This window comes from Gigantopelta aegis, chromosome 6, assembly GCF_016097555.1.
Source record: "Gigantopelta aegis isolate Gae_Host chromosome 6, Gae_host_genome, whole genome shotgun sequence".
Lineage (NCBI taxonomy): Eukaryota > Metazoa > Mollusca > Gastropoda > Neomphalida > Peltospiridae > Gigantopelta > Gigantopelta aegis.
The window spans coordinates 29,399,105-29,412,928 of NC_054704.1; the positions used below are offsets into that span (position 1 = coordinate 29,399,105).

Here is a 13,824-nt window from a genome sequence, read left to right on the forward strand (position 1 = left end):
ATAATAATCAGCATTAATATGCAGACATAAAAATTTGATTTTGCCAGAAAACAAGCCATGCACCATTACCGAAAAATGGATTGGCAATCTATTAAACTAAGAATTTGAGTTGTAAATCTCTATGCACATTTTGTGTTACTTCTGAAAGCAATTAAACATGGGCTATCCCTATATTATATGCTCAAATAATGCAATACAGTGGAACCTCGTTAGTCCGGACAGTATGGTTATTTAAAAAAACATCCGGATTAACAAATTTCCGGATTACTGAAATGCATGTGATGAGTAACCTCCTTTGATTCACAAACAAAATAAAAACGACACATTTGATTTTTAGAACCAAACATTTCTTCAACCAGTTTTGTTCTGTTGATCCGCCTCGTGGTGTGAATAAGCGCTATTTGCATGTCCATGAGGCCAGTCTACTATTCAGTAGTGTACTGCCAGGTCTTAAAGTTAGAAAATGCGATTAAATTAAATGAAATACTGTTTAAGACATGTTGCATTGTTGATAATAAATGTTTGATTACTAGTGACAAGTTTTAAATTTTATTAGTCGTGTTTTGTCATACCGGTTAATGTTGTAAATCTAGGCTACGTGGTTGAGTTCATTTCCACGAAGTGGGTACGTTGTTGAGGAATGCATATTGTTTCTCACTTATATACAATCATTATTGGTTTAAAGTTTCTACGTTTACAGATTATATTTTAAACATATTAAATGGCGAAATTATAATTCATTTCTGCTATATCTACTGATATAATATAAACGCCAACATGATACATCCCTCCGCCCCTAGCACAGAAATACAACTCTCTCAAAACCGGCGTGAAACTGAATGAGCATTGTTCCACTAGTGAAAGACTCGCAAGCCAGTGTTTTGATAGAAATAACATATAAAGACGTTTCCTTTTCTTTATTTTGGGCGACTCTTGAGTTGGACATCAAAACAATTATGAACAGTATTCAGTAATAAATCATACAGGTAAGTTAGGAGGGTAGTTACAAAACGAGGTTATGGGGTACCGTAGGGTATGATCAAGAGTTACCCACTTTTAAAAATAAAATACTCTTTTTTTTCCCATAAAATAAAACAGCCAGTCTGGTCATAGATCAAAGAAATTATATATTTTTTTAAAAACAACAAACACTTGTGAACACTTGTGCTCTATCCGACTAACATTAAATAGACACAGGTGAATGGTTAAATAAACTGCGGTGTGAAACCCAGTGCAGCCATTTTATCTCTGTCAATTCCTTGAGCGTTAATTGACGGATTACTTTTATGTTCAATCAGCGGCTACTGGTCAAACGAAGCAATTCGCCTTTACTTTTTACATTTGGTTCAGAATTATGACCGTCCGGTTCCGGAAGCTGAATATCTGGATTAATGAATAACTTTACTGAGTGGTCGTTTCGTTTTGCAAAAAAAACATCCGTAAGGTGAGGATTCCAGACTACTGGAGTCCGGACTAACGAGGTTCCACTGTATATGTAAATGAATCATTGAATAATCAACAAATGTAGATGTAGAAATATACATGTACACAACCATACATGTACATGCTAGATGTATATTATAAAATCTGTTTATAGATTTTTAACATACCGGTACATGTATTGTCAAACGAAAGTCCACCTTTATTCCTAATCATCTGCAATATCGTAATAGTTGATACAAGTGGTCAAAGGTTTTAAACGTTCACTATTATATACAAAGGTTAAACAAACAAAAAATGTTAACTGTATATGCATATATCCTAATAAATGTATGCACGTACATGCCAGCACAAATTGATAATCTATTCATCTACAGGTGCATGTATTAATGCTTGCAGTTTTCAGCAATATAATTGCTTCACTTTTTTTCATTAACAACCCTGCCTGCAATGATGTACACTCCACACATTAGGCGAAAACGTGAACACTGATTTCAAAGTAAAAGCTATATCAGCACACCCACATTAGGATGCCAAAGCAAATATCAACAGATGGAGAAAAACAAAGATTTACAACCCCACTGATTGAACAAAGACCATGACAGAAAAAAAAAGTTGTTACAGTTGGAAAATTAAACAAGAGTAAGTTACTTAAGAGCAATTACATTTATACCGCAAAGCTTATAAAAACAGGAAAGAAAAAGTAAGAAATATGTATGTAATGACATTCCATCATGTTATAATATATAGACATATATACAGTGTAACCTCTCAAAACCGGACTGTAAATCGTAATTCCCCCAAAACCGGAAATTTTTCAAGATCCTTTTTTAAAAATCAGTACAGAACTTAACCTCTCTAAACCAGATACCTATTAAAACCAGACATTTTACTTAGCCCCAAGGGTGTCCAGTTTAGAGGGATTTCATTGTATATAAGGCTTGGCATGATAAATGTGATATTTGGTTCAGAAAGATAGAAAATCTACTGCTACTACATAAGTTATTTTTCTAATTAGCACTTTCACAAACTAGGTAACACATACCACGACTAATGATAAACCTATGTGTACCATGAAGTGTTAGCTGGAGTGAAAAAACAAACATTTAAAACCAATGAATGGGATTGAATATATGACCTATCAGACCTCAAGTGTAGTCTACCACTAAGTCATATTCAACCATCTTAAAAATAACGTTACCATGAAGGATATAAAAGAAATATTTTTAAAACATGAATTTATACTACTATAAAGAGTGTCTCATGTTGATTTTTATGAGCCAGTCAGGTTACAATACTTTTCTTGAAGATTGTACATGGTGATCTATTTGACTCCAAGTGTATAGTCTATAGTCTATCTCTGAGTCATATTCAACCATCTTAAAAAATTTATTTGCATGAAAGATAAGACTGAAAAAAGATACAGCTTTAAAACATGAATTTGAACCAAGTACTTTGACACTGTCAATTTTTATGAGCTGGTCAGGTTACAGTCATTAATATTTTTTCGAAGGTTGCCCATGGTAATTTCAGATTACAGAAAAGAAACTAAAAATATTAATTTAAAAAGACTGCCAAATTGTTTGGTTGTTAAACGTTGTTGTTGTTGTTGGTGGTGGTGGTGGTGGTGGTGGTGATGGTGATGTTTTCTTTACATTTTAAACTGACATAGGTGTAGCATTGCTTGAAATCTAATGACCTGGTGTTAAAAACATGATATTTGTGGTTCTATGTAATAGAATCAGAATAAAAAAACCCACTGTCACCACATTGGTTATTCCTAATGACCAGTAGCAAGGGATCTTTAACAGGCAACATAACGACCTTTGATATAAGCTAGTCATTATTAGTACAGCAATAACCCAGCTCCACTGAGGACTACCCTGGACTTCATGAATGATTCAGCACCTGTAACACCTTGACTTTTAAATGATGGTATATTATGCACTGATGTGTAAACAATATTTTACTGTCAAAAGTTGAGGTACAGAGAATTAACACTGATAATAGATCAAAGATAATTGCTTTAACAGGTTGCTGTAAACATGTTGTGAAAAATTAAGAGTATATATTTAGTTTCTCACTTTTACAGAGATAAGATGAAGAGTAATGACTGCCACACTTAGGAGAGAAAAAGGATACATACATATATATATATATGTATGTTCACCAGAAAAATACAATATGTATTATATGTACAAGCAGACTAGGATTTTTTAAAACATCTACATACTAAATTTTGTTTGAGGCAACAGATGGAAAGCTATGTGGGTTAACAACATACATATTGTAAACATATTTTCACATCATTGTACATAATATGTAGGTATTGACCACTAGTATATGTAATTGTTACACAAATAGCAGGCCCCCACTTGTCTTAAACTATATAAATAAAAATAAAAATGGGCCCCTCCACTAGTTAATGCTGTCCTTTACTATTGTGAATGACTGAGTAGAAACCTGCTGCTGCTCATTCTAGCAGGTATACTTTTTTCAATTCCCATGACTATACACACAAACAGGTCCAGTGAGGGTTATTACAACCCATTGCACCCCAGGTGACTGCTCTGACACCCTTACTCAGACAGATCAGCAATGAAATATGTAAATTAGGTACCTACCCAGGAATACTGCATATGGTATAATTTAACAAATTTGAATCATAAAAGTACTAAAACATGTACACAACTGTACATGCTTCAAGACATATACATTTATCACTTCTGAATATTTATATCATACAGATCCATAGATTCTACATGTATCTTTGTTTGATTTGTTTAACGACACCACTAGAGCACATTGATTTATTAATCATTGGCTACTGGCTGTCAGACATTTGGTAATTTTGACATAGTTTTACAGAAGAAATCTGCTACATTATTCCATTAGTAGCAATGGTCTTTTATATGCACTATTCCATAGAAAGGATAGCATATACCACAACCTTTGATATACCAGTCATGCTGCACTGATTGGAACGAGAAATAGGTCAATGGCTCCACCAACAGGGATTAATCCTATAGACCAACCGCGCATTGAGCGCTTTACCACTGAGCTACATCCCGCCCCTAATTTCCAGATATTATGATGATATACAAAGATTTTATTAGGCCTAAATAACAAATGTGTGTTTTTGAGAATGTGCTGGAAAAAATAGGTATGGTAAATTTGAGGGGGTTTTGGTATATTTGTTTTCACCTATTGTTTGTACATATTAATTTTTTAAAAATAAAATAAGGCATGGCTCTTCTTTTTAGGTAGGGTCAGGTTCCTGGAAACACATACATTTTTTTTTTAGGCCTTATAGTTAAAAGCAGCAAAAGATATAGGTTATTTAGTCTATTACTGAAAACAGATCCAACATTTTCCCCCGAAAAATAAATTGCTACTATAAATATCTACACTGAAATGCAATAAAAATATAACACGATCAGATGAAACCACTCCAGAAACTATTAAATCTTTAACATGTATTTTATAGTTTTGTCTGGAATCATTAAAACAATGCAACAGATAAGCAGACACCTTTGGTTGCGCTTCCATTGTGTAAATGACCCACAATGTATATCAACTGAATTCTTGAATGAAAAGGGACATTCTGTGTATACTGCACACGTACAATGTACATACGTCATGTGCCAGTGTGTAGACGTCAAAGGAAACTTGAGAAGTCACAAGGAATACAGATCTGACCAGTCAATACAATGCTCACAGTTACAGTACGACCTGAGTAAATACCCGCTGTAATCTTAGCGCCACCATAAAAAGTTATGTAATACAGTAAAGCCACAGCAACTTGTATACATTTAATTAACACTGGGCAGTTTGGTTAAATGTTTATGAAAAATATTGCATGAGTAAAAAAAAAATTAAAAAGAAATAAAACTACATACATATATTATACTCTGTATTTTTCTATTTTCTAATAGTTGTCCTACCATTAAACTTTTTGCAATGAGATAATGTTAAAAAACTAAAAAATCCTAGCTGTCAAAATGTAATCAATACAATAAAATAAATAAAACATTCGCTTCAATAGACATGTTATCATCAATTACTGTTCCCACAAACTGATGTAATAACTGGACTACTTTGATAGTATGATCAATTAATAAAGATGATATATTAATCATAATGTTTGGCAGACAACATCTACTAAGTGATAAATGTCCCTTCTATGTCAACAGTCTGAAGATATGTTTAACACATACAAAACATGTAAAATCCAGTCAGTCAAGATGAATGAATACTTTCAGTTACTCCAGTCTTGTGTAACGAGAATAAACTGGCCAATTTAGATTATCCCGATTAACTAAGCCACTAAAGCATGAAATACACAGTATCAAAATGATGATTCAATGCACTAGATGAATCAAGCAAACAAGAGCAATATTATGTTGATGCATAGGAAGAAAAATGGACATTTAAAACATTATACCCAGCTCATAGTCACAAATAATCAAATAACACTGTAATATTTTATTTTCGAAAAAAAATGTTTTTATATTGTGTCTCTTCATCCTATTTATAAATACCAATTCAAGAAAACATGCAGTTATAAAAGAAGTGGACAGAAGAATGTTACAGCACTTGTCTATTGTAAGTGTGTTCCACACCAACACACAGAGAGGCTAGAGTGTATAATGGAAAGTGATAAGGACGAAGGGCAGAGATGTAAGCCAGGCTGGGGGAAATATATGACATTCCTGAGGTTAGTCATTATCACCTGTGTACAGATAGCACCGCTAGGCTGGGCTACACTCACAGACTGACCAGACACTAGCAACACACAACAAAAAGAATGGTCACATGCTGGCTTCTCCAGCAATTAATGTTTATGGACAGGTTTTTTTAAACAGTAACTTACTTTATGGCAGTACCAAAAAATATTCACTGTTTATTTTATTTGACTTCATAATAATCGAAACTGACCTTTTTTGCCATTTATAACCTTCAGGTGAAATTTTATAATCAAGTACATATATATACTGATGGAAAGAAATAAAGGAACATGCGAGTAGTAACATCAAACGTTGACTACAACCAAAATCCTCGTCCACAAGTATCAGGAAATTAACTGTGTTACTGGACGTCAACCCCACAGTACTGACATGCAGTTTCACAATATATCTCTGTATTTTATATAGACTTAACTACTCCAGTAGTAAATTACATTTGGAGTCGAATACCATTCGGTCCTTTATTTCTTTCCATCAGTATATATAAGTACTTGTTTATAAAATTTCACCTGAAGGTTATAAATAGCACAAAAAAAGTCAGTTTTGATTTTAAAAAAATGTCCACCAGCAATTTGTTCAAGTATTAACCCCTGGACCAGTAACCTGGGCTTCCAGAAAACAATGACATAAGTAAATTGATTTTTGTTTTTAAATAACATAAAAGTGGGTTCAGGTGGTCATGTTCTTCAACACAACTTACTTTAACACAATACCAAGTTGTACTTTTTACATGTATGGTTTTTTATTGGTTTTGTTGTGGGGTGTTCTTTTCTTTTTTTGTATGCATGATTGTCTGGGAAGTGTTTTTTCAACCATGGTTTGTTAAATTTGAAAATGACTAAATCTCAAGTGGATTTATAAATATATTTTGCAAGCCTTGCACATCTCTGCTACATGAGTTGTCTTTCTAGGACAGAGGTTAATAGTTTGTGGTCAGTAACAGTAGTTGGCGTAGTGGTCTATGCACTTGCTCTGGGTTGAAGCTACATACTTCCCCATGGATATGGACAGTGCTATGGTTAGGGTAAGCATTACCTTTAAAAGTTAAAAGGTAAGCATTAACCTTTAAAAAGTTAAAGCAGAGCTAGAATTTTTGTAAAATCTACTAGCCATGGGATAAGTGATTTAATTTTTTTTACTAGCCATGATTAAAAATTCTCTAGACTTACTTTGCTTTAAGTTAATACAATTTTACTAAATAATAGCAGGGTTTCTAGATTATGGTAGTCCCACTCCCATGGCTAGTGATATTCAATTTTGGGCTAGTAAATGACTACTATTGCCATGCCCGATGGCTAGTGAAAAAAAAAAAAGGGACTCAAATGTTGCAGTTAAGTCTATTTTGTAAATATGAATATCCTGCCCCAACCCAACCCCCAATGTTAGCATTTTTAAGCTCTATCACCTTCTTTAGGTGACATATCTGATTATTATTATTGTTTAGTAAAATTGTAATAACATTAAGTAAAGTAAGGCTAGTGAATTTTTAATTGTAGCTAGTAAATGTTTTAAATCACTGATCCCATGGTTTTATAAACATTCTAGAAGCCCTGTAATAGTAATAATCAGATATGTCACCGAAAGAGGGAAATAGAGACACTAACATTGGGGAGTTCAGGTGTGGGCAGGATATTCAAATTTACAAAACACACTGAACTGCAACATTTGACCAAAAAAATAATTTCACTAGCCTTTGGACATGATAATAGTAGTTATTCACTAGCCCAACATTGAATATCACTAGCCATGGGAGTTGAGCTACCATAATTTAGAAGCGCCACTAAAGCAAAGATTTTAAAAATATTTAACATATAGTCTTAGAGAAGAAACTCGCTACATTTTACCATTAGTAGCAAGAGATCCTTTATATATACACCATCCCACAGACAGAATTGCACATCCCACAGACTGATATACCAGTCATGGTGCACTGTGGAATGAAGCATTAATTTAAGTTGAAGGTAAGCATCAAGTTAAAGGTACTCTGTGGGAAAATATGACAAAACAATTATCCATAATCTTTGTCAGAAACTACAAATACACACACACGCACACACACAGACGACTTCTGTTGAGGCTCTGACAGTATCTATAATACCTCTGAAAAATAACACTTGATCAAAATATGTCACTAAATTAAAAAAAAAAAAAAATTTTTTTTTTTTTTTTAAGCAATTCATTATTTACTTATTTAATAGTAATACAAAACCACCAGACTCAATTTAAGCCCAAGCACAAGTAACATTATATTGTGCATTTATACAAAATATCCTAATTTTAAATAATGAGTCATACATGCACACTCAGTATGAGAGAATCCTTGACACAATAAAATTTGATTTGCATGACAACAATGTTCACATTGTGTTACAGATTATAATTCACACAAATGACAAATTGATTAGATTAGATACAAAACTGAAAGTGCTCAATGGCAATAAATGTTTTGTGAGGTTCAATCACACAGGTCTAATTAAAAATCCAAGGATCTTTTTCTGTATTTGTCATAAGTGTCTTTTTCAAAGATGTTTTTTAAACTGGTGGTTTATTTTGTAATGGAAGTGTAATGGAAACAAACAATTTTATCTTAAATTTCTTAGTTAATAATAGCATAAAAATTAATGTGTAGTTTAGTTTTTAAATAATTATAACATGAACAATAATTTTTAATTGCATAGTAAATTTCTTTTGCGGAAAAAATATACTATTTTAGACTTCATGTATTGGAGAAATTAGACCATTAATAAACACGAGGCTCATGGTATTAAACTAACTCTATAACTGTGAAAAGTGAACCATAGTAATAATGATTTATCACAGATGGTCATTTGGTCACAGCAAATGAACAAATGAAGATGTATTGCAAATGATCCACTTTTATCATAGGAAATGTCTTCACATTTAGTGAATCCATAAAATTTGGATGGAATTGGAATTCTAAATACTTTTGGAAAAGAAGTCAAAATTATTAAACGTTTACACTAGATTTATTAAATGACAACCAGGACAATTTAATTAGCACCTGGCATAAAATAATAGCGACCAATGGTTTAGGGAATTAGAGAAGGAACTCACCAGGGTTTCTGCTAAAAATAATTTTTTGGATATGGTGCTATGGAATTGAATATTTACTAAATGAAATATTTTTTTTTATAAATATATGCTAAATGAAACAAGTCGACAGAGGGTATGGGGGAATCCCCCAGAAAGAAAATGGGTTAGGTTTAGGGTTAGGGCTAAGAAAATCAGTACAGTAATGATAAGTCATTAATTTTGTTAAAAGTTTAACTTAAAAAAATGAAATCTGTATAAATATTTGGGTATGGCATCAAACCCGTTTTACCCTCTGGCAGAAACCCTGCTCACTGCTACCCTTATTGTCAATTGGTCTTTAGTATCCATATTTCAACAGACAAAATAGAACCTAGCCTTCAATAAGTAAGCAGCAGAGCACTGGTTGAAACAGGAAAACCAGACAAAAGAGTTAACCATTCGAAGAGGCCAGAGGATTACTAAATGAAATATATGTTTTTTAGAAATATATGCTAAATGAAACCAGTCGACAGGGGGCATTGGGGAATCCTTCAGAAAGAAAATGGGTTAGGGCTAAGAAAATCATACAGTAATGATAAGTCATTAATTTTGTCAAAAGGTTTAACTTAAAAAAATTAAATCTGTATAAATATTTGGGTATGGCATCATACCCGTTTTACCCTCTGGAAAAAACCCTGCTCACTGCTACCCTTATTGTCAGCTGTCTTTAGTATCCATATTTCCACAGACAGAATAGCACCTAGCCTTGAATAAGTAAGCAGCAGAGCACTGGTTGGAACAGGAAAACCAGACGAAAGAGTTAACCATTCTATTAAGCGACAGGATTTCTAACTTTACTGGAAATATGTGATCACCGGAGGCCATCAGAAACTGTTGTTTGGTAATCATGCAGGGCTCGAACTTAATGATGGCACCGACGGCAATTGCTGTTTTTGAGATATAAATTGCTGTAGGTCGGAAGAATCAGTAAAGCTTCTCAACTATTGCAAAATGTATACACCTGGTGTACATTATCTGGCAATGTATAACATTTGAAATACATCTACATACAGCAAAATAATCTTACAGTCATGTTTATTTGCTGTAAAAGTCACTTTTTAAAACAATTGCCCCGTCGGTGGGTAATTTTACCAATGACAATTTTAAAAAAGAATTGATGTCCGACTTCGAGACAAATTCTTTAGTTCAAGCCTTGTCATGGTAATGGTAGATTATGTTACATAATAGTAGGTACCAGAAATGACTGTTTTCATAAAAGCTGGAAGCCTGTCTGAAGCTGCACAGAATCAGAAACACAAAAGAACTGGCTCCAACAGAACAAAAGAAAGAAATGTTTTATTTAACTATGCATTCAACACATTTTATTTACAGTTATATGGCGTCAGACATATGGTTAAGGACCACACAGATTTTGAGAGGAAACCTGCTGTCACCACTACATGGGCTACTCTTTCCGATTAGCAGCAAGGGATCTTTTATTTGCATTTCCCACAGGCAGGATAGCACAAACCATGGCCTTTGTTAAACCAGTTATGGATCACTGGTTGGTGCAAGTGGTTTACACCTACCCATTGAGCCTTGCAGAGCACTCACTCAGGGTTTGGAGTTGGTATCGGGATTAAAAATCCCATGCCTCGACTGGGATCCGAACCCAGTACCTACCAGCCTGTAGACCGATGGCCTAACCACAATGCCACCAAGGCTGGTCCAACAGAACAAAGACTCTAAAAGTTTGAATAATGCAAAAAATTTAAAGCATACAACGTATCATATTATTAAAGGCCATAAAACATTTTTCAATCTGCAGAATGATGTAAACAGTATGGACCGAAGTTACAAAGCCTATTCTGGACTTAAAAGCATAGATCAATATGCTTAAACACCTGTGTTTAAGAAAAACAGGCTTGATAAATTCGGCCCTTTATTTTCAACATAGATTTAAAATCTATACAGTAGACCGTTTAGATCTCCATTCTGTCAAACTGTCTGTACAATATGTAACAAAAAATATGTACTCACCATTTCATATTTACTAAGTAACTTCATAGCAAACACACTTTTTGTTGTTTTATGTCGAACCTGAAATAATACAAAATAAACTAATAAAACCTGAAATAACACACACACAAAAAAAAACCAAAGAGTACTGGTGAGGTACATGATACGCCCATCAGGAGTTTGATGGAAAACCATAGATATTAATGAATATGTTACAGGTATGATTCAATTTTAATTATGTGAAATTTCTGCAATGAGATGGATGAACAGTTTGATTGGAACCAACTATTGATGATACTGTATCCATTGGAGACGGTAAAGTTTGATTAATGAAGTTACTATTCTTTATTAGAAAGGGAAATTTTGTTTAGCATGGGTACTCTGGTGACACATTTATATTGGCAGAGAAACAGTTTATGCATGTAATGTTAAACAATATAGGACCGCCAAGAAATTGGCTGGACAAGGATTTACTGTTATATGCAGTAGACCGTGAAAAGTAGGTCACAGTGACCTAGTAATAGTATGCGACACACCACTATCTCAAGTTGTTTCTACATATGAGGTTTCATGGTCTTGTATGCATCTGTATGCATGATATGTACGGACAATGCCATACCATAATATCAGGGCTTCTAGAATTGTTTATAAATCAACTAGCCATGGGATCAATGATTTTAAAAATTTACTAGCCACGATTAAAAATTCACTAGCCCTACTTTAGTTTAAGTTAATACAATTTTACAAAATAATAGTAATAATCATATATGTCACATAAAAAGGGAGATAGAGGTTAAAAACACTAACACTGGGGGTTGGGCTGGGGTCAGGGTATTCATATTTACAAAATAGACTTAACTGCAACATTTCACAAATTGGTTTTCACTAGCCGTCAGGCATGGCAATAGTAGTTAATTACTAGCCCAACATTGAATATTACTAGCCATGGGAGTGGGGCTACTATAATCTAGAAGCCCTGAATATGACCCATCATAAACAGACATATAAAAATGAGTCATACCAAAGAAAACTGGGGTTTTTTAAAGATTGGCATGATGTATTTTTATGCTTCTATCTATTAATTATGACATGTGGCATGAATCACCAGATATTAAATGATAAATACTGTCCCATAAATTCTCGTCATTAGATCTGGTGGTATGTAGTTAAATGACTTGTAATACTTATAGTTACAATTATCAACTATCAAGTTCTCTTATTAATTTTGCATTTACAAACTTATGATTGATAACCAAAAAATAAAAAGATACAATGACTAGACAAGACAAAATAAATCTGAAGAATGTTAATTTTCAAAAACTCAATCATCCATTTTGAAACTTCACTTTTTTTATTACTAATAAGGGAATATTTTGTTTTAAAAATCTTTAGTGATATTTCTAATCAATTAAAAAGTGATTAGCAACTACTGTTTAATGTTTTAGAATTGTATAGCGGTCTCTAAAACTTGAGTAGCGAATCGCGATGTGATACTGAACAAAATGTTGCCTGCTGATTTTTCTTTTGAACCAGTGACAAGGGGATGGATTAAAAAAATTATCATTATTTTACAGATTGAGGGAAAACAAAGCAGTCTGCGAATTTTGTCGGATTCTGTGCTGCAAATTACAGATTTTGGATTGAAGTGTAAGATTATGAGATGGAATCACCAAACATTTATATTACATCACGTTTAAGATTCTAGCAGGTTCCCCCACCCAAAATCAACGGCTACAAAGTTTGTTTTGTCTTCTTTAATGACACCACTAGAGCATACTGATTTATTAATCATCGGTTATTGAATGTCAAACATTTGGTAATTTTGACACATAGTCTTAGAAAGAAAACCTGCTATATTTTTCCAATAGCAAGGGATCTTTTAGATGCACCATCCCATAGACAGAATAGCATGTATCACAGACTTTGATGTACCAGTCGTGATACACAATGAGCCCATTGACAGGGATTGATCCCAGACCTAAGCTAAGTCCTTCCCCTTCAATGGCTACAAAGTATATTCCTATTTGGAACTGATTCGTCACATATCAGGTTTTACAAATCCATATAGCATACTAGCACCAGGAAAACATTTTTGTTTTAGGGTGAGGTGTACATCCAGTAAATTAATGCCTGTTAAACTCACCAGCTGTACTTCACCAAATGCCCCACGTCCTATAACCTTGACAACATCAAAGTCGTTGGCATGTAATCGAGTCTTGTTGACAAATTCAACAGATTTTCCATCTGAAAAACAAAAAGATGAAGAAGTCTTAGTGTAATACAAATGTACAAATTAAAAGTAAATATTAAAACAATAACTGCACCGTTATTACTAAGTATTTGAATCTCAGTGTCATCGGGCAGGATCGTAAATACATGTAAATTACCAGGCGTACGTTCAGTCAACCGCATGTTGTTAACGTTCGCTAGACTGATTTTTATGCTACACAGTAAACTGAATTACCACTTCAGGAACCAATCAAATATACTGATGGAAAGAAATAAGGAAACACATCGAATTGTAGACCAAATTTAATTCACTACTAGAGTAGTAATGTCTGTATTTCGTACCAAGTTGTAATGTGGG

General features: G+C 33.5%; 1 protein-coding gene across 1 annotated transcript in view; it reads right to left on the reverse strand.

Annotated features, from left to right (window-relative positions):
* LOC121376137 (rho-associated protein kinase 2-like) overlaps positions 1 to 13,824 on the reverse strand; it is a 74,864-nt gene that overhangs the window by 57,389 nt on the left and 3,651 nt on the right. The window contains exons 3-4 of the mRNA XM_041503939.1: positions 13,381 to 13,481; positions 11,259 to 11,318 (exon numbers count right to left, since the gene is read on the reverse strand). Of these exons, the coding sequence (XP_041359873.1) occupies positions 11,259 to 11,318; positions 13,381 to 13,481 (161 nt within the window). The remainder of the gene's footprint in view (positions 1 to 11,258; positions 11,319 to 13,380; positions 13,482 to 13,824) is intronic.